Source organism: Amia ocellicauda, chromosome 1, assembly GCF_036373705.1.
Source record: "Amia ocellicauda isolate fAmiCal2 chromosome 1, fAmiCal2.hap1, whole genome shotgun sequence".
NCBI classification, from domain to species: Eukaryota; Metazoa; Chordata; class Actinopteri; order Amiiformes; family Amiidae; genus Amia; species Amia ocellicauda.
In genome coordinates this window covers 52,523,739-52,544,497 of record NC_089850.1, presented here as the reverse complement: position 1 = coordinate 52,544,497, position 20,759 = coordinate 52,523,739, and the positions used below count along the sequence as shown (strand labels likewise).

General features: G+C 40.4%; 1 protein-coding gene across 7 annotated transcripts in view; it reads right to left on the bottom strand.

Moving 5' to 3' along the window:
* ncam1a (neural cell adhesion molecule 1a) overlaps positions 1–20,759 on the bottom strand; it is a 226,591-nt gene that overhangs the window by 24,936 nt on the left and 180,896 nt on the right. For 4 of the 7 annotated variants that reach the window (XM_066708392.1, XM_066708401.1, XM_066708409.1 and 1 more), the window contains 5 exons: positions 19,315–19,465; positions 17,082–17,266; positions 15,722–15,818; positions 14,600–14,770; positions 13,009–13,140 (listed from right to left, as the gene is read on the bottom strand). In XM_066708392.1, the coding sequence (XP_066564489.1) occupies positions 13,009–13,140; positions 14,600–14,770; positions 15,722–15,818; positions 17,082–17,266; positions 19,315–19,465 (736 nt within the window). Of the gene's footprint in view, positions 1–4,381; positions 4,652–6,307; positions 6,416–7,634; positions 9,177–11,037; positions 11,053–13,008; positions 13,141–14,599; positions 14,771–15,721; positions 15,819–17,081; positions 17,267–19,314; positions 19,466–20,759 lie in introns of those variants that run through there. The other 3 variants (XM_066708365.1, XM_066708374.1, XM_066708383.1) reach the window with 3 other exon arrangements.

Below are 20,759 nucleotides of genomic sequence, written 5' to 3'. Positions count from 1 at the left end.
TCACCCCCTTTCGCCTTCAGAACTGCCTTAATTCTACGTGGCATTGATTCAACAAGGTGCTGAAAGCATTCTTTAGAAATGTTGGCCCATATTGATAGGATAGCATCTTGCAGTTGATGGAGATTTGTGGGATGCACATCCAGGGCACGAAGCTCCCGTTCCACCACATCCCAAAGATGCTCTATTGGGTTGAGATCTGGTGACTGTGGGGGCCAGTTTAGTACAGTGAACTCATTGTCATGTTCAAGAAACCAATTTGAAATGATTCGACCTTTGTGACATGGTGCATTATCCTGCTGGAAGTAGCCATCAGAGGACGGGTACATGGTGGTCATAAAGGGATGGACATGGTCAGAAACAATGCTCAGGTAGGCCGTGGCATTTAAACGATGCCCAATTGGCACTAAGGGGCCTAAAGTGTGCCAAGAAAACATCCCCCACACCATTACACCACCACCACCAGCCTGCACAGTGGTAACAAGGCATGATGGATCCATGTTCTCATTCTGTTTACGCCAAATTCTGACTCTACCATCTGAATGTCTCAACAGAAATCGAGACTCATCAGACCAGGCAACATTTTTCCAGTCTTCAACTGTCCAATTTTGGTGAGCTTGTGCAAATTGTAGCCTCTTTTTCCTATTTGTAGTGGAGATGAGTGGTACCCGGTGGGGTCTTCTGCTGTTGTAGCCCATCCGCCTCAAGGTTGTACGTGTTGTGGCTTCACAAATGCTTTGCTGCATACCTCGGTTGTAACGAGTGGTTATTTCAGTCAAAGTTGCTCTTCTATCAGCTTGAATCAGTCGGCCCATTCTCCTCTGACCTCTAGCATCAACAAGGCATTTTCGCCCACAGGACTGCCGCATACTGGATGTTTTTCCCTTTTCACCCCATTCTTTGTAAACCCTAGAAATGGTTGTGCGTGAAAATCCCAGTAACTGAGCAGATTGTGAAATACTCAGACCAGCCCATCTGGCACCAACAACCATGCCACGCTAAAAATTGCTTAAATCACCTTTCTTTCCCATTCAGACATTCAGTTTGGAGTTCAGGAGATTGTCTTGACCAGGACCACACCCCTAAATGCATTGAAGCAACTGCCATGTGATTGGTTGGTTAGATAATTGCATTAATGAGAAATTGAACAGGTGTTCCTAATAATCCTTTAGGTGAGTGTATGCATATACTGTATACATATACATACTCAAAGAAAAAGCATTCCTTCACAAAGCTATGTACAAACAATAAATTTGTGTAGGACATTAAAAACAAACGGAGGTAATATAACAATACTCAGTGGTTTTCATAGCTAACAGAGGAAAGCGAATACTTTTGTCTTTGACTGGGTTTACTGAAAATAACTGATGTGGACACTTCTAACAAGGGAAACCTCAGTGGCAAGTATACTAATAAATACTCGATAAAATAATAATAAATTGTAATACAAATAATAAATCATCATTATATATAATACATCATGAGGATAAATACATTTCTCCATGATACCAACTGAAAGGCGTTTATGTTAACAGGTCTTTTTCCTGGTTGATATGAGAAATATCTTTTAAGTGCGATGCTAATACTAAACAATAACTGCTTCATGTAATGTCAGGAAAGTGCTCACATTACGACACAATCTGTGATATCCAAAGACTTTCTTTTATTTTCATGAACACGAGTGGAAATTCTTTGTTTCTGAGTAAGAGTAATGCCACAGCAATGACATCAGCATCATACCTAAGCAGAGGAAGATGCAGACAGCAGACAGATACCACATCTCCTAGTTATGCCTATTGCAAACATTAGGGAAATTAGTGGACGAGCAAAAGAGGTGGATTTTTTTTCCCACTAGATTGAATCCCAGTGGGGCTCCAGGTGTATTTCAGTATGTCTGTAAGCACTGTTGTAGTTTAAGATTTCTTCTCATTTCAAATACATGGTGAACATTTTCAAAGACCTATTCTGACCTAAAGAGATTATTTAGTGGCCTGGGGAGTATATTTATGTCACTCATAAAACAATTAAAACATTCTAGAGTGTTCTAAAAAGAGAACAGTATGTGTAAAGTTCTTCTATAGTCATTTATTTGACCTGCTGTACACAATCTATAATTCTGTTTGAGCAGAAAGCCGACACAAGAAGACAGAATCGTGATCAGACTAAAATTGATCAACTGAACCCGAACCCACCAGGCAGATATTAATTATGTCCGTCTTTAATTTAAAGTTAAAAAATGAAGGAAGAAAGAAACCCAGCAACTCCATAGCAGTAGGTATAGCAATTATATCAATAATAATGGTGAGGTTAATGCTTCCAATTACTTTCCATGGTATAGGGCCCATTTCCTCACCCATTTACGTGCAATACAGTCTTTGTATGGGGCAATTTAAAGGAAGACAATGGGCACACTCTCACAGCGAGCTCAAAGTAAAGAAGCCTAAACTAAACTGTCACCCACATGCTCATTCCATGTTCTGGCATCCTTTATCTTACACTGTATGGTACTTTTTGATTCAGCTGGCTTTTAAATCTCAAAGGCAGGCGATTTATTTCAAAGTGTGCCACACACAGACATTTCCAATAACAGCATCGCAGGCACAACGATCATTAGTTTGCAATCCTGTAGAAGGAGAGTTCCTCCGAGCAATCCCAACATGCATCCCACTGCCCTTGCTTTGACTGCTGCAGTCTAAGCAGAAACAAAATCTCAAACAGATAAAACCACTGTTGTGACAGTGCTGACAGTGACTGACCGCCAAAGCTTGCACACGTGTAATGTATACATCCCAGAAACTTAAAAGTGAAAACTAAAACTACATATGGTGCTTGTATGTGTTTATGTACACTCGCACCCATAAAAACATTTGAACTTCAGTAAGTACAAGATCAATATGGATGAATAACAATATCAGGCAGACCGGCTACAAGCTTTGAAAATGAGAAGTGGTGTTTGGTCACTGTGGCTGACCTCTATCACCAGGAACCGTCATCTACGGGGCAACCAATCAAAAGGGCTCATGCTCAATCAGCACCACCCCCTGTGTTAGTTTGCAGCTGGTGCATTGTGGTTAAGACACTGAAGGTACTTTTCAACCTTTTACAAAAATTCTGCCAGTAAAGAGCACCAACCTCTTCTCTCAGAACCATCAGTTCTCAAGAAAACAAGTACAGTGTTTATCTACTTGGCCCAAGCTTAAGGCGCTCTTTAAACATCCTTGAAAGTGAGGTATGATTATTGTATGGCTGGTGGGGCCCTTGGACACCCGCCTCTCCAACCCAATGGAAATCGACGTCCCCACGCACCTTAATGGATATATATTTTTATCGTTTTCAGCTGGCTACGGACTCGCCCTCCCACACACCCTGCAGTCTAGAGCCACGTCGCTTTGATTTTATACAGTCTGAGGAAGCTTCACCTTTCGCAGTCCTGCCTTCAAGAGCTGGATATGTAGTTCAAAGAGTGTTTCCTGGCTGATAGATAAATGGCTGACTCTGGCTTCTTTCTATTGAAAATGAGCAGAAAATCTTTACAGTGATGGGCTGGTGGGAAGATTCCTTCCAGACTCACGAGCCAGCGGAGCACGCAAGCCAGCCACCTCCTCTGTGGAGGTATAGGAAATCAGTGTTGCCATGGTGACAGAACGAATAGAGAGCACTTCAGAATAGGTGACTCACAACGGAGAACTGAATCTGAAATATACAGAGCCGGTCGGAAATCAGTGTCATAAACAATCAGGATCAATTATATTGTTTCTAGGAATTATATTATTTGTCAATTCATCCAGCAGTGGATCAATAAATGCTGCTGCTGTTTATGATAATGATGATATATCTATATATTTACTTCATAGTAGTAATTTGTTGTTCATCAATGTGTTGTGTAAAATAAATTAGCAGGATCTTGTAATTACATTTCTCTTCAGAACTGATGGCTCTCGGCAAACAGCTTTCCTGTATCGAGGTTATTTATTTGGGTTAATATTGGCAGGCAGCTCCTCCTACTTCAGATTTCTTTATATGCCATGCAACAATACTCACTGAACACCAGGTGCTGAGGAGCTGAGAGAGCATGCAGCACTGCAAACACATTTCTGTTTGAACTCATCAGTGTGCATGTGGAGATCTTCATGCTGAAATAATATATACGTATACATCATGTTACTGTCCAGTACAAACTGAAAAAGCCCAAATCGATCCTACGAGGAAGCTAGGTAACCTAGGATGTGGACAACCTTTTAAAGGATTTGTTGTCATCTTCTTTCATGTAATAATGGGCACAAAACCCGTAATGCAAAACCTACTACAGCTGAACGTTTAGCAGCCTCACAAGCATGGCCATGTGACCGGGAGGCTGCCGCCACACGCTGTTTTAGTGGCAGTACTTAGGGTGTGACCATGACAACAGAGCCACTGTTTCATTCTCCCACCCACCAAGGAGCAAAAGCAGGTTATAGCTTTCATTGTCTGTGTGTTTTTACATACTTCATTTCTGACCTATTGTGTTTAGAGGTAACGTCAAGCAGGAATTGGCTTCGGTGTCATTAAGCAGGCAGACTGTTAAAGGGCACACTGCACGCACTGATGGGATACTCACTATCTGCGCTAAGGACTGTACTGCTTGAAGAAATGGGGGTTGGTGTCACTGAAGGAACTGCAAGATGGTGAAAACATGATCATGAAAGAATCGTGAAACTCAATTATGGAAATTAAAGCCATGAAAATGGGCCAGCAGAATTCCCCCTGCCTGCAATGCTTGAGCAGATTAAGTCAGGGTGATTGGAAACAACATTACCTGTATGGATCCCCTTGTGGGGGTTACATAGCTCTTGAAGACCAACATTCACAAAAGAAGCTGCATGCAAAGCAATTTCTTTAGGGTCTTTTGTAAATCTGTATATAGCTTTTTTCCAGGACCAAGGATTTTCACTTGATTACAAGCGCTCTCATGTATCAAATGATGAACCTGTATAAAAAGTGCAAATTTTGCATTTTATTATTACATTTTTTTTAAGGCTTCAGGAACATTTGCCAGTTTGCATAAAATTACAAATAAATAAAAAAAAACATGGGTTGCAATCACATACTCCCACAATTCTATGGCAACAGGCAAGCAGCTCTTCCTCACTGTTACAATCTTGTCAAGAGTATAATAGTGTTTTTAACATCAACCAAGTATGCACTGTTGAGATGTCTTAATCTTGTTCAAGCACTTTGCAGGGTGCTCCACAGAGTAAACAGATGAAGACCCAGTTTGAATCGCTTTAGCCTGCAAATTACAGATGCTGATAGGCAGAACACAGGGTAAAATGTGTTTTTTTCCCACCCTGAAAGCTCAGATGCTACCATAACTGTTCATCACTTAAGTGTGAAGAGTGTGTTCTGTAGGGGGGAAAAAATACCACTGAAGTAGATTCACAGCCTCTCCAAAGAGTTATGGAATGCCTACCTCTGCATGTACTGACGTTTTAATAACAACACAGCATCTGCAACCATGGGAAAAATGCTCTCTCACATTTTGTTCCTGTTTTCCAATTCCGTCAGCAGCTATTAGACCACTTGGCCAGCTGTTTCCTCACCTGGCTGCACAGATTGTAATGCTTCTATCATGTCTTGGCAAGACTACATATATATCAATATATCAGAAGCTCCAAATGAACTGTGACATTCAGTCTCCAATTTAAATGCCAAGGATTTCAGAGAAGAATTTGTCCAGCGTCACCAGAGGTTGCAGATACTTACTGATGATCTGTGTTTGTTGCCAAGACACCTTTGTGCCCCACAATGCAAATTTCAAGGAAATCTCTAAAGGCTGCTAGAAAATTAAATGATTGTTGCAAGTGTCTTAAAAAAAAAAAAAAAAAAGTATGTCTGGGATATTGGTAAATACAATGCCTTCCCACAGAAACATGAACTATTGCTTATGGCAAAGATCTGTGATTGGTAATGATATTCAGAGAACCATTATTGCCCCACTGTTGCGCGTACTTACTGACATTCCAAGACGCACAAAAAACAAACAAACCCAGGAACAACACAAAACAAACAATCGCCATCAAACTAATAAAAATCAAATCCAGAATCACACATGGAAAGAACATTCAATTTCAGGATTGAAAATTGAATTATGTTTTTAGACAAATGTATACATAAGGCTATTACAAATTAAGAGAGGACTCTAACTCCAGTTAAAGCTTACAACAACCAAAGAATACATGTAATACAGCATGCCATACTTATTAGCTGCATCTATAAGGAACGCCTCATTCTGTTAGTAGACTGACACGAGACCAATGTGGTGCTAACTTACCCGTGTCTCTAAGTGTCTGAGTGACAGGACCTTTAAGATAGGTGGTTGTTTCTGCAGATACTGAGTTTGTTAAAAGCTTTTCAGTGGTCACAGAGATGGTGGTTGTTGCTGAGAGGTAAAATAATTTGCAGCAAATCAGAGTTTTTACTGAGAGAAACAAGAATTCAAGATCCATTCCAAAGACAGCAGTGTTCCAGTATGACAGCCAGGCCTGACACTGACACTGACACTAAAATTACAATATGTTGCACCGGCAGTGCTGAGGTAAACGAAATCAGAAAGCAATCTCTTATGCGATGCTTAATTATAAAACATGTTGCTTTCCATGGGCGCAGTGTGCCTTCAAAGCTGCTCAGCTAAACGCAAAGTAATGTGAAGCATACAAAGGCATTAATTATTGGGTATGGCAAAGCAGATGCTGTATCCCTCTTTGTAGCTTTTACATCAATACATTACATTAAAGAAACACTCACAGGATAAAACTTTAATAAGTTTTATCTTTACTTACAAAAGCCTTTCCCTTCATTTATATAAACAATCTACTAGTCATTCACAGAGAAAGCATTATTATGTATTTGGGCCACCGGTATATTATAAGTCACGTTATTTTACTTATGTAGTTTCAGAGCTTAATTGGATCGGAACACATCTGATATTGCTGTAGTCAGTGTTAAATCAGTACCTCTGAAAATGTATTTATCTTTTGGTTTGAGTACCATGCTAGATGCTTAGTGACAGATTAACTGAAAGCCACCGATTACTAAAGTCATTTCTGACTATATTACTATATTATCTATAATTGTCTTTATTTACTCAGCACCCTGATTTTGTAGTGTTCACACTGTCCAGTTGAATATAGTCTATCTTGCTGAACAACTGTGACTTATAATAAGGTTCCTGGTAAGCCAGGATGGCCTCGTTAGAGTTGCTATTCCTGGCAGATTATCACACTCACGATGCATGTGAGAAAGCTTACATTTAAAGGTTTCCCACCATTCTCATAAATTCACATCACAAAGCACGAATAGCAGCTGTTGCCAGGAGGCACACATATACATAAATAGTTTTTGTTATGTTGACAGCCAAGGACAAAGAAGCTCCTTTTGAATTAGCAAAGAAATATAGAAAAGGGATGGTCAAATCTCCCATGTTGTCAAGGGCAGAAATACATCCTCTTCCAGATCTGAGAGTTTCTGCTTAACACACTGACAGCCACACGATAATAATAATAATAATAATAATAATAATAATAATAATAATAATAATAATAATAATAATAATAATAAAAGCTTTCGAAAGCATTGCCATTCCTGAAACTCTTACTCACTATCCACTTTTGTGGTGCCAGGAACGGTGTGGATGGCCAGTATTGTGTAGACATCACTGGCTGTTGTTTGTTCAGATATGAGTGACGGGATATTTTCTGTGAGTGTGGTTGTCTGACCCTCCACGAGTGATGTTGTTTTCAGCATTTCCAGAATCCATATTTCAGCCTTCTCTGCAGCAATCTGGGTGCTGGCATCCCAGCTTGGAAAGACAAGCTCTTTATTATCAGATGCGGTGGTTGTGTGCTTAGTTCCTCCCTTCCCTTTAGCTGTGATGGTCTCAACCCATCCAGCAGCTGCTTCAGTGGAGGCCTTATCAATATCTTTTTCAGCTACCATTTCTGTGACTTTAGTGACATACCTCACCAGCAGTGGCACCTCTGTCCCTGCTGTGGTCTCCTCGCTGATCGGGATGACAGTTACCACAGTTGAATCCTCCTGGTCTTTATCAGAAGTTTCCTCCGTGTGGCTGGAGTCTGAGGGAAGAGTTGCAATGAAAGCCACAAGCCCACCGTCCGTCTCTGTGCTGACTGTCTGAAGGGGTTCAGGTGTGGGAAGAGTCTCTGGGCTTTCGGTTTCAGGGAGTGCTACCAAACTTACTACAGTCATCTCTTCAGCAGGCCTGTCTGTACCCTGTACCACAGTTGCAACTTCCATCTCTTCTGCTCTCGTCGATTCTTCCACAAACAACTCAGTTGGTCTTGCACGAAAAACCTCTCCAGTAAACAGCTCTGTTTGGCCAGGGAATGGAGGAATCGTAGTGCCCTCTGCACTTTCTTTGCCGGGCGTCTCAGTTGTTACTTTTTCTTCTGACACAGCAGCAGGTGGAATTGTGGTACCATCTACACTTTCTTCAATGGGCATCTCAGTTGTTACTTCTTCTTCTGACCAAGCGGCAGGAGGAGTCATGGTGTCCTCAACACTTTCTTCGCTGGGCGTCTCAGTTGTTACTTCTTCTGACCCAGCAGCAGGAGGACTCATGGTGTCCTCAACACTTTCTTCGCTGGGTGTCTCAGTTGTTACTTCTTCTTTTAACTCAGCAGCAGGAGGAGTCACAGTGCCCCCTGCACTTTCTGCACCGGGCGTCTGAGTTGTTACTTCTTCTTCTGACCCAGTAGCAGCTGCCAATAAAGCTGCATCAGTTTGCCCTTCTTCCACAGTCTCCGTGGTCGTAAGCACGTCTAGGACTTCTTTAGTGGCTTGGATCTCCTCAGACGGTGGCTCGGTAGCTTCCCATTCCAATTCTTCCTCTTCTTCGGTCGACTCCGTGGGGACAGGTACACTTGGAGGATGCACAACTGTGGGCGTTTCAGTGGTACCTGTGGAGCTATCATCCTTTGGTGAAATAGGCGTGGCTACTGCTAATCCGTCTTGCTCATCCTCCTGGCTTGCTTCATCTCTGTTCACTGACAGTAGCAGTCGGCCGCCAAAGTAGTAAGCACTTGTCAAGGAACTGAGATGAGGGGCTTTGAATTTCTTTTTTAACTGGTTAACTTGAGGATAGATATGCCTGTTTCCCTCAACCAAGGGTGATTTGGAGGTCACTGTGTGGAACAACAGCATGACATTAAGATGTTTTCAAAAAGGTGTAGACCGCTCTTGGGTCAGCTGTGGCATTTAGCTTCGCCTTCTTTCAATCTAAGTTCGACAGTGTAATGTTCTCTTAACCCCCCACCCCGTACACTGAATATTTAGCATAATCAAAATAAATAATTGAAAGCATTCTCTTGATGTTTATCAAACTTGTCAATAAATTTGACCTCACCGAGATACCTATGACCCTTATAAAAAAATGAAAATGAAAAGCAGTACATTCAGCCCTCCTCCCCAACCCCCAATAGCGCAATAGAAAATCTAGGACCTGAGGATGGAAATCAGAATAAGTTTTAACTAATCTAACCTTCTTTACCCAAAATAAAATCACTCAAAAGCAATTTGAAACATCATAATTTTCTCATATATCACGGTCTAAATCACCTGCTCAGGTTAGATTCATGATCTGCAATCACAATACTTCCCTGATTGCCTTCTTAGTGTGTGTGATTGTGTGTGTCTTGATTAATGTTGAGCAAATGTTGAGAGCCCGCATCACTGCTTTCCCAATCATCTGCCCTATTTACACAGATAACCTCCAGCAGAATCACAGAATGTGCAATTCACAGTCCTAAGGCATCTTCAAGAAGCGTCCCTTTCTAAGATTTAAGTATAATTATACGGAAGCATGTCTTCCGCTTGGCTGGGTTTTGTGGGCTTCTGTCTTTTGCTGGAAGGAGGTGCATCTTTTACTGTAATTGTTTTGGCAGAGGGGGTTTTGTGAAGCGTGTCCTGTTGCTGTCACAGATGAATGTTGCAACTTACAAACTGAGATACTTTTGCAAATTAGTGGTTGTTAAACTATATAAATGTCCCTTTTGACAACAAGGTGTGCTTTTCAGGACATCCTGAATTAATTTCTGTAAGTTTACAGTTCTGGGAAGTCACAGTGAAATAGAGAAACAAATTGAACAAATGGCACAGGAAATGAAGGCTTGCGGTTCATTATTCATGAACCACAAGGAGGAGGTACTAAATTCTCCTTTGTTCATTTTTTTTTGCCTTGACTTAAGGGTTTATGTCATATTCTGTTGACATCATAATAACACCATATCTAGAATCCACATTCTACACAACTACTACCATGTCACAGGTTGACAGTATTACTGAGGGAATGCATAACACATTCACAATTAGCGTACTGAAAGGACATTGAGGTGCCATCAGATGTCCTCAAGGGGAATCTACAGTGAAGCTCACACTTAAAATCTGTTCTAGCGACCAAACAAAAACAAACCTGTATGTTCCGGGAGATAGTTAAATATGTTTGCTAGAAGGTATACAAAACAAAAAATATCAGATGAGCAGATCTCTATTTCCTGTCTCCTCCCTTTTTGGGGCAAATTATGCCGTCACTTTCTAACAACCTACACTTTACCCACAGCTGATGTACAATTTTATTTGAATCTTCCTCTATAGGGTGATGCCATATCTAATGGATAATGTACTTTTCTGTATGAATGTTGACAGCTTTAATCAATTTATTCTGTATGTATTTGGATACGTTATTGCTTAAAGTGAGTAAAACAATAAACTTACTTGTAATATTACTTAAGAGTAAAGTTTTTACTGAAAAAGTGAAGCCTGAGTTATTTGAATAAAACATACAGCTGTTTATGAAAATGAAGTGACTTAAGTTTAATTAAATGACTTAATACTTGATGAAGTGAATGAAGTCAAATCTATCTCATGAGCTTGTACAAGTTAACATATGCCATGACAATGGTTAAATGAAAGTTTAAAAGACAAATGGAAAAAACAAACAAACAAAACAAAACAGAAAAACAGATGCGGGACAAGGGATGCACTTACTTGAGTAAGAATATTCTGAGTTGTCCAATGGAACAAAGACAGATGGGAAACATAAAGAAGAAATAAGAAGAAACACAGAAAATATGAGTACAGAAATGCACAAAAAAAGAGAGAAGAGATTTATAGCATTTTAAGGAGGGGTTACCAGAAATAAAGCAGTTTTTCATCAAAGACAGCTAAGCAGACCTGTGAATGAACAGCCAGGCCTTAGATGTGCGTAGCCTTGGGATGTTTTGGAGAGAGAAGACCAAAGGTGGAGTAAACGTGCAAGTGCGATATTCTAACCAGTACTGCTCACTGTGCTTTTACGATTGTATCGGGTCTGGTGGTTAATTTAAAGAGACGCACATCTCTGAGAAACATGGGATGAGATCCATTAGAATAACTAAGTAGAAGAACAGTACGGTGACAGCTGTTTCAAACTGTACCGCGAGTGTCGCTGCAGGGCTGCGTCTCTGAGAGGCAGAGCAGCGACTACACTGAGAGAGAGAGAGAGGATCTGCATCGTATCAGCAATGAATGCGGCCAATTACTTAACACATTTGAAGAAAACAATTATGACAGGTTGCTCACTCATGGTTACCTCTACTCTGATTGTGTTTGTGGGGGCACACCATCAAATCAGATCCGCCACTCTCCTTTATTTTCATGCTTGGAGGTTTCTATAGCTTGTATTGAAGGCCCAGATGTAGGCAGTCCTGTCACGGGCGGATGATCCGTCCCTGCTGCTACAGTGCGGTAATTGCCTTCGGGAGCTCTGCTTCGATGTGTGTTAAAGCGCAATCTTGTGTTAAAGCAGTGTAGCACAAAGGAAAATGTACAGAAACACTAATGCTATGCCCCGCCACCCAACCCACCCAAAAATTTAAATTGGAAGCTCTCCCCCCTCAATAGGAATCACAGCGCTGCAAAACACATGGAGCAAGCTGTGATCAGAACAATAATACTCGTGTCAGAAACATTGTTACCAGTCTTTGTGCAGTGTGCTGTAATTCAGAGTCCATCAGAGACCCTGGCCTTGTCCATCACAGAGACCAACTCAGTTCAGGTGCAGCCTGGCAACTTTAGAATTCAAGCTAATGATATGCACACTTCCACTTCCACTACAACTCTGACAGTATGGACAAATCAACAGGGTGCTCTAATCCTCCACACCTGGACGTTTCAAGCCTTTCAATTTCAATGATTCCAAACTATCAATCAATCCAATCAATCAATTAATCATCCACCTAATTACCTATCTAATAATAGGAAGAATAATAGCAAAAAAAAAGCCAGAGATGTACTGGAGATAAAACCCTCATGCTTCACAATGTATCTTTACATTAATATTCCTGTCTACATGTTAATCTTTCACATATGATCCAATGCAAGGAGTCAAAAACAACAATGGCTAGATCTTCCACTCCACTCAATTCTGCACTACCCAGCTTAACTAGCATGGAGCTTTGCAAATGCAGCGGCTGGGACTGAAAGAAAATGCTGACGGAGATATAACCGCTGTTTTGTAATAAGACACTCTAATCCACTCAACTCCCGAGGGGTGTGCATAGAGTCCTGGATGGCTGCCTTGGGCGCTCAATTTGTTTCACAATCCGGCTAAAAGCAAACTATTAACATTAATGCAAAAGAGGAAAAAGACAGACACCTGGCACACATTTCACATCAAAGCGATGACAAAGCCACCTGTGGGGAAAACGTTGTTAACCAGCCTCAGGTCTCGAGCCCTTCTCCGTTAAGGAAGGGTCACAGATATCCCAGACGGCCCTCCCTTTCCAGTCCTCACTTTGGCCACGCTGACTTGCAAACAGGGGACTTCAATGCGCTTCACAAGCAGGCCGCTCCAGCAGGGAGAAAATGCATTACCAAGACTGACAGTTGGGCTGCTGTGGTGATGTGGGGACAAGTCTTAACTAGGTGGCAGAGGCAGCAACAGGGCAAGGGAGACTTTAAAGGAGGTGCTGTACTTACGGACTGGCTCTGTCTTGAACGTGTAGGGCTGGCAGCTGTCACCTTCCCCCTTGCCGTTGATGGCAGACATCTTGACTTCGTACACCGTCTCGGGTTTGAGGCCTGAGATGGTGATCACGTTCTCTCCGTATGCTGAAATAGAGGTAAGAAAAAAATAATTATTATATCATAATACCAAAAAGAATAACAGGATTATAAATGCACCATGATACAGGTACAGGTAGAAAACTTGTGTATTGAACTTTTTATGATAACAACATCAAATTGTTTGGACATTGTCTTGATGAAAGTTAGGCAGAAACTGGTCCTTGAACATAATGTAGCATGAAAACTGCTTCTGAACTCTAATGCACCGCAATAGTATCAGGGTAACTAGAACTGGCAGACAAAAAGTATTTCAAGAGTAAGAATAATTAAGAACAGTTAAATGTATCCTATGAGGCATGAAGAGCTATGCCAGGCATTGAATGTCACAGAGGACCCGCATTAATGGAAATGGAAAACGTTCTGCAATTGAAGGCTCACACAAGCAAGAGATCCACAAATTCTGTTCAGCAGGGTCCTGCTTTTCTGGCAGATGTTTTGCCAGTAATTATAGCATGTTATTTTACTGGCATTGAGCAGCTTCCACTTGACCTTGCAAACCCATACATTCATCATGAAAACACATTCTCAGTGGGGAAGAATAGCACAGGGACCATTACCTACTTTGGCTGTATTTGACAGGAAAGCCAAACAAACAAACAAACAAACAAATAGTAACCTTTCAGTGAAAAACATGCTGGCAAGGGGGATTGTGCAGATTAAAGCAGCCTATTACATCCCAGACAAACTGGATATTTTGGGACCCTTTCTTTCAAAGAGGCAGTTGATATGAGCCACATTTCCAGGCACCTGTTCGGTACACGGATGCAAGATGCTCCTGTCCGATGTGCAGTCGAAGGGCACAGTCTGGCACATAAGCTTGTGAGTCTGACAGGACCAAGTGTCAAAATTACAGATTTGTGAGACAGGCCCCGCTCAAGACCAAGGGAACAACTAAAGACCTGTCAACTAGTCTGATTTTGTCATTTAGTTTTGAAGTAAACACACTTTTTCTTTTTAAGCTCTTGAATTTCCATGCTCACTCAATATCACCCCCAGACACACGTTTTATAGGAGATAAATATGTTTAATACATAAGCAGTGATGCTGGGTTTCTGTGAAGTACAGTTAATATCCTCTGAAACGTACAGAAACATCAGTATGGAATTGATATCAGTTTGTAGCATGTGTGTTTTGCATTACTTTTCACACACTCGTGTCATTGTTACTGCCATTGTTGTTCTCTAGGCTAGTCTTGGATGACAACGAGGCAGCTAAACACACCTTTACACATGTGAAAAACAAGAGACACATGCCAACAATTTACAGTCCCTTTGAAACTCACAATTATTTGCAAAAAATGAATCTTATACCTCATGTCAAACCGCAGACATGAAATCTCAGTTCAGTGCCTTCAGTGCTGACACATGTGATTGAGTCCAGGACAACAGAAGCCGTGCTGAGCGCTCTCTCATTTAAAGACCCCACAGACCCTGTCCAAACTCACCATCCCTGGCATCATATTCTCTCTGCAGCCATTCGGTGTGCCCCAGGATTCTCCACTCAGCCTTGTACTTCAGAATGGGGACTCCACCACTGGCGTCCGGCTCTTCGAAGTCTATCTGGGCTGTGCTGGAGTATGGCGCCACATCATTGATAATTGGGATAGATGGAACCTCTGAAAAATGAATAAATGGACAAATGATCAGATATCCTCAACGTATAACCACGGTAGGTTTAAATGTAATTTTCTCTAAGTTTTATGCTCTCATATAATAAATATTCTCATGCATGTTCTGTCACTCATCGGGGACAGAGCACAGCAGGGAGTTATGTGACTGATATCAGAGTTTTGGAGCAGAAGGAGGTCAAGTTATTTAGTGAGGCAGAAGAAGCATTTGCTTCTAGAAGTTATTTATTAATGTGTTTTCTTTTAGAACTACAGACCACAGACTTAGAAACCTCTTCATCGTGTTTATCATTTATAGAAAATCTTTAGTATTTTCACTGCATAATTTAATAGCTACATCTTGTAAATTTGTAATTTTCTTCAGATGGTTTGTCAGGCGATGCATATAATTAAAGTTTGTTTACTGCTGGAGAAAAAATAATATGAGTGAATTAATACATGTATATTGTGCTTTGCTGGTATTGTAATTAACCCTCATTAACAGAATTTAATTATGCTTTTAAAGTTAACATTAAATCCACTGCTATCATATATTCTCTAGCAACGGTCACAAATTTGAATTTCAAATTAAGTTTGCGTTGAATCTGTAATAATATTGAGCTGCGATTGCTGCAAATATGATGTGGCAATTACCTAAAGTTTAATATAGTCTGCGTTTTCCCATGTCAATAATGCAACAGGATAATCACATTTACTTCCTGACAAAGTTGTAATATTTTATTGCTGGTGGCTTTTGCATATCTCTGACATTGTTAGGATGAAAATCAACAGTGTATTTTACATGCTTGGACTATATAACTAATTTATGGCAGGATATGATATATATTTTTGCTGACCTTTTATTCTTAGTTTTCTTAGAATCTCATTATTTTCTACCACATGAATAAACAAACAGGTGATTTTAAACCATTCAGCTAATCCAGACTTCTTGTTACTGACCTGCTTGAATTAGCAAGAACTCCTTGGACTCTGTGGCAATGCTGTTGGTTGCTGTGCAGTTGTAGCTTCCAAAGTCATTCTGGGATTCGGGTGTAATCTGGGACCAAGCAAACACAAAGTAACCCAGTTAAGAAAAGTGAAGAAGGGATACTTTTCTTACAGCTCACTAAGGCATTGTGAAGTTTCAAAATGGGTAAACAAACATGGGTATAAAACATGGCTATAACTCATTCTGCCTTTTATGTACTCACCAAGTTGGAACTGACATTTGCCTTTCGACTTGAATGCAGTGCTAGCATTTACCTCACCCCACCCTCTGCTGAACCTTAACTGGCAGGACAAGAAGCCCATCCCTGACAGTGCTTAATCCAATGCAACAGAGCCACTGTGCAACCTAAGGAGTTTCACAGGCTTTGGTTTGAACTGCAGTCCATGGATAGTAAGATTCATTCTAGGACAAGCTTGTACCACCCACCCATCTCTGAGGGATCTGCTATGAATATATCTTTGAGGACATTTTATGGAGTGTGACATAGGAGTCATGCCGGCACTGTGACTAACTCTCGAAGACGAAGAAGAAGGAGGAGGAGGAGGAGGAGGAGGAGGAGAATAATGCTGCGTTTTGTTTCACAACAGAATTATGTTAATAACTTGGCAGGACTGTCTATAGGAATGCAGATCAGGATGCCATGAACATGCTGATTTGCAATATAAAAAACGCCATGGCTGTGCATTAAACAGCATATATAAAGTGAGTGCCAAGATGGGGCCCAAACAAGGCCGACAGAAGGCTGGTGCATGAGAGCCTCACACTCGCCTGGCAGCTGAGATCACAGAGCCAAGCAGAATATTGTACTTGGCTCACCTTGAAACAGAGTCGGTCTTCTGACGGTGGAGTGCTTTCAGCAATGTAATCGTTACACAAGCAGCTTGTGGAAGTTCACAGCCAAAGGAATACAATAATGGAACATGTATGTGCATTTAAAAGGAAACGCGATCCATTAAAGAACATCACACTCCAGAATCTGATTGCATCTGATTACCGACCTTTTGAAGGGCTCGTTTCAAATGGAAAGAACTGTGATGAATAATGCGCAACATGCATTATCTGCACTCCCGTGAGACAAACAGTAAATTCTGGAATTCCTTGCTCATGCATTGTTGACTTTACTCATTTAATCAAGGACATTATATAGATTCTATCTCCGCCATATGAAGACTAATAGCACAATATTTTAAAACTGCTGCTGTGATTTAAAAAAGAAAGTAAGAGAATTCTTTCAGTCAACTAATGATTCATTTCAACCACAATAGCAAAAAAACAACCTTAGTCCAGCTATTGTCGATCATAAATTAATACCTCGAGCAGACTGATGGAGGGGGTGTTGTAGATCTTGACGTTGGTTGTGTTGGAGCTGGGCAGCTGCTGGCCGTCCCGGAACCAAACCACAGAGGCGCTGGGGTGGGCTAAGACCTCACAGGTGATGTTCGCAGGGTTCCCCTCCCACGTGTACACGGTGACAGAGCCTTGTATCTTCGGTGCATCTAGGAAACACACACACAAAAACAGACAGAATGTCACTTAATTCTCTCCTGTGACCACTGCATAACTTTCTCACAAAATTCTAGTCATTGTCTGCAAGTACAATGGTAATAAGAATACTCTCTTATTGATTTTCCCCCCTTCCATTGCCACAGCACTTGCACAGAAAACATATTGGAACACTTTCTCTTTTTTGTGTTACATACAAGAGAATATAATAGAATTTTTTAACGGCCTAATGCTTTTGGATAAGGGCAACGCAAAATTATATTGTTAGTTTATCTGCAGTTTCACAATGACCTTCAATTCTTATTCTGTTTTGTTATTTTCGCTCCCTGGTTCCCATTACATGCTTCATTTCATGAATCCAAAAAAATATACACGGATAGAAATAAAATTAAATGAAATTTACAAAGAAAACGCAAGACTTTACAGTACATTTGTTTCATTATCAATACGACGTGATAAATGCATCAGCAGCTTACCAATCTAAGGTTAGGGGAGGATAATTTAGAACACAAATCAATCTGAATCAATGCAACAACACATTAGTCCCAAATGAGCTGTGTAGACAACAGCCAAATTACCTACTTTTCCATTAACGGCATTGTTTTTTGTGTTGTTTTTTTTTGGCATTTATTACTCATCATCTCCACCTAGATACTCATTAAAAAAACACATCTACAAGCTGTTGCCATTTAATAAAAAAACATGATTTGCACCATTTTTTCCTTGGAGTTCAGCTGCAGTTCTCAAGAGTTTAAGTGTTGTATTGATGTGGGGGTCTTAGCATGTTCGGAGAGACTCCTGTTTAGGTATCACTAGCTGTACTTTGAAAGGGGCTTAAAATTGATATTCTGTCTGCTCTGAAGCCCTGACCACATTGTACTTGTATTAGATGTGTTTTTTGCACCTTATCCCACAGAGCAAATTGGATCTCTTTGAATAAACTAAACAGTGTATTTTGCTTGATCTGCAATAGGGGAAACACACAGGTCAACTGTATTCTTTCGTTCCCAGTAAGTTCTTACAACACACCCAGAAATGCCCTAGAATTGACTACACAACATGATCTATAGCTCGGTTGACTGTTTTTCTCACTCTCCGAACAGAACAACAACGACAACAACAAGAAAAAAAACTGTTCAAACGCTGCCTGTTATCTGGAAGCCGCATTACAACAACATCTCATTGGGATTCGTCAGTGCTGGCTGCACCGTTTCAACTGCAAGAAAACACCTTTTATCTCAAATTACTGAGTCTCTCCAAGTGCTGAACCTCGACTAGATTACTGTGAGCTGAGACTTGGTTTAATTGCGGTTCAAAATTATTTCAGGAATTGTGTACTATGATGCTATCTGGTGTTATAGCAGAGATTACAGTTGTTTTAGGGCAAAGGAAATGAATCCAATTATGTGTTCATGCATTATCAGGCGTGTTTCTATGTTTCCTTTCCTTTTAAAATAAATATATATTGTATGCCAAATCAGATCAACTGCTAGATCATACCCACTAAACTGTTTATCTCTAGGATGCTTATTTTCAGAAGAATATGACATATGTGTTCCGATACCAAAACATTTGGCCTTAATTCACTTCGCTGTAAATTGAATCTGAGTTATTCTTCATTGAGGATAATGTATTCAGTCTCATAGGGAGAAAACGAAATTCATTTTTTTTTAACGAGATGAAAGAGCTTGAATGAGAGCTATATATAAAAAAAATAAAATAAAAGGCCTTAGAACATCACATGCCGGCAAAAAAGGCACTGGGAACCGGACTATAACCTATAGCTGCGGTGCTGCATTTTCGTATACCAAGGGAGGGATATCTTACTTACCAACTTATAGAATCCCTGCTAAGAATTACAATTGATATTCTTCAAAATGCAGCTAAGACAGATATGTCATATCACAGCTAACAGTCCAAGAAAATATTTTAAAAATCAACAACAATACAGTGTGCGCTGCTGTGTTCAGTTTCCAGTCTAGTTAGTCTTGCATTTACCATTGGCAAACCAATTGGACAAAAGAAAGGGAGATCTCCTTACAGTTAACTTCAAGGTACAGGGTCTGGGTGTCCACGCCAATGGAGCTCCTGGCCGTGCAGAGGTACTGCCCGGCATCGGTGAACTGGACGTACTTCAGCGTGAGGGATGACACCCGGTTATCACTGCGCACCACCACGTGGCTGTCCAGACTCTGACAGGAAAAGAGGAAGCAAAGCAGGAGGTTAGCGCGCTGGCAGGGTCTTCCCAGGGTCAGTTCTTGTTAGCTAACTAGCTTCACAGTGCGGCAGTTTTTAAAATAGGATTACCCCTCCCCCCCGCACTTCCTCTTATTCCCGAGTCTTCAAAACAGTATTTTTACCCCCCTCATTCTGCTGTCTGGAGTACTAAACACATTCAGTGCCGAGTTTACAGAAAGCTGTATCCCCCTCAGACCGATAAGTTATTTAAAGACTTATTCTGCTTTAGATTCAAGTAACAGACTAGACCAGCTTCAGCAGTTATCTTGTGAAAAATGTATTGTGAATAACACCCTTTAAATAACTTAACTATTAAACCATTACGGCACTACATATTCCCCAGGAGTTACTTGACATATATGTATAAAGCAATCAGATACAAAATGTAAAATGTAAAACAAATTGAAAAAAACAACAGCAAACAAACAAAAAAACCTGCTAAGAATTTGAATATAAATTTTAATAAATAAATATACAGACACACATACATTAAAACATTTCAAATTAATCATTTTTTATTTGATATCCCGTGGCACTATATTGTAGTTATACCCAACCACAATTGCTCTAACAGGTAAAATGACATATTTCTATCTTCAGCAGTGTTGGTACAGAATGTTATATGGCCCTCCAGGGATCAGTGTATTTCAGTGTGTTTGAGATGGGGAAACCACTAATTAAATACAGTTTAGTAACAACAACGAGAAAGTGTTTCATTTAATGATGTGTCAAGACAACCTGTCCCTTTGACGATCATGAAAAAGTATTGCCAACCCTTCCCAATCAAACACGCTGTTCCATCCCATAGCTCCTAAACAGAGAAACACTGACCACTGTTTCTGCGCTGCAGCTTAAGAGTTGTATTGATGTGATGTGAAGTCTAAATCACAGAGGCTGAACAGAATAAAATAATAATGAAGCACGTTAGCGGCAGTAAAGGGAGTTTTTCAAACCTTTAAGACATTTAGCAAACATCGTCAGCACAACGCTTTATTACTTTTGTTTCACACAGCTGTGCTCAGTTTTATGTGCACAACATTACCTGCCTACCTTGCACTTTCAAGACCCTGAAGCTCGGAGTTTACTTTATCTCCAGAGATAAAAAGGATAAAAAAAAAAAATCATAATAATAATTTACATTCAGCATCTCACTTGCTGGCTATGCTTGAACAAAGCTTAGTTATTTGAAGATTTTGATTGTTAAAATAATGTGTTATGCTACATGTGTCAGCTGTACCAGTTGCATTT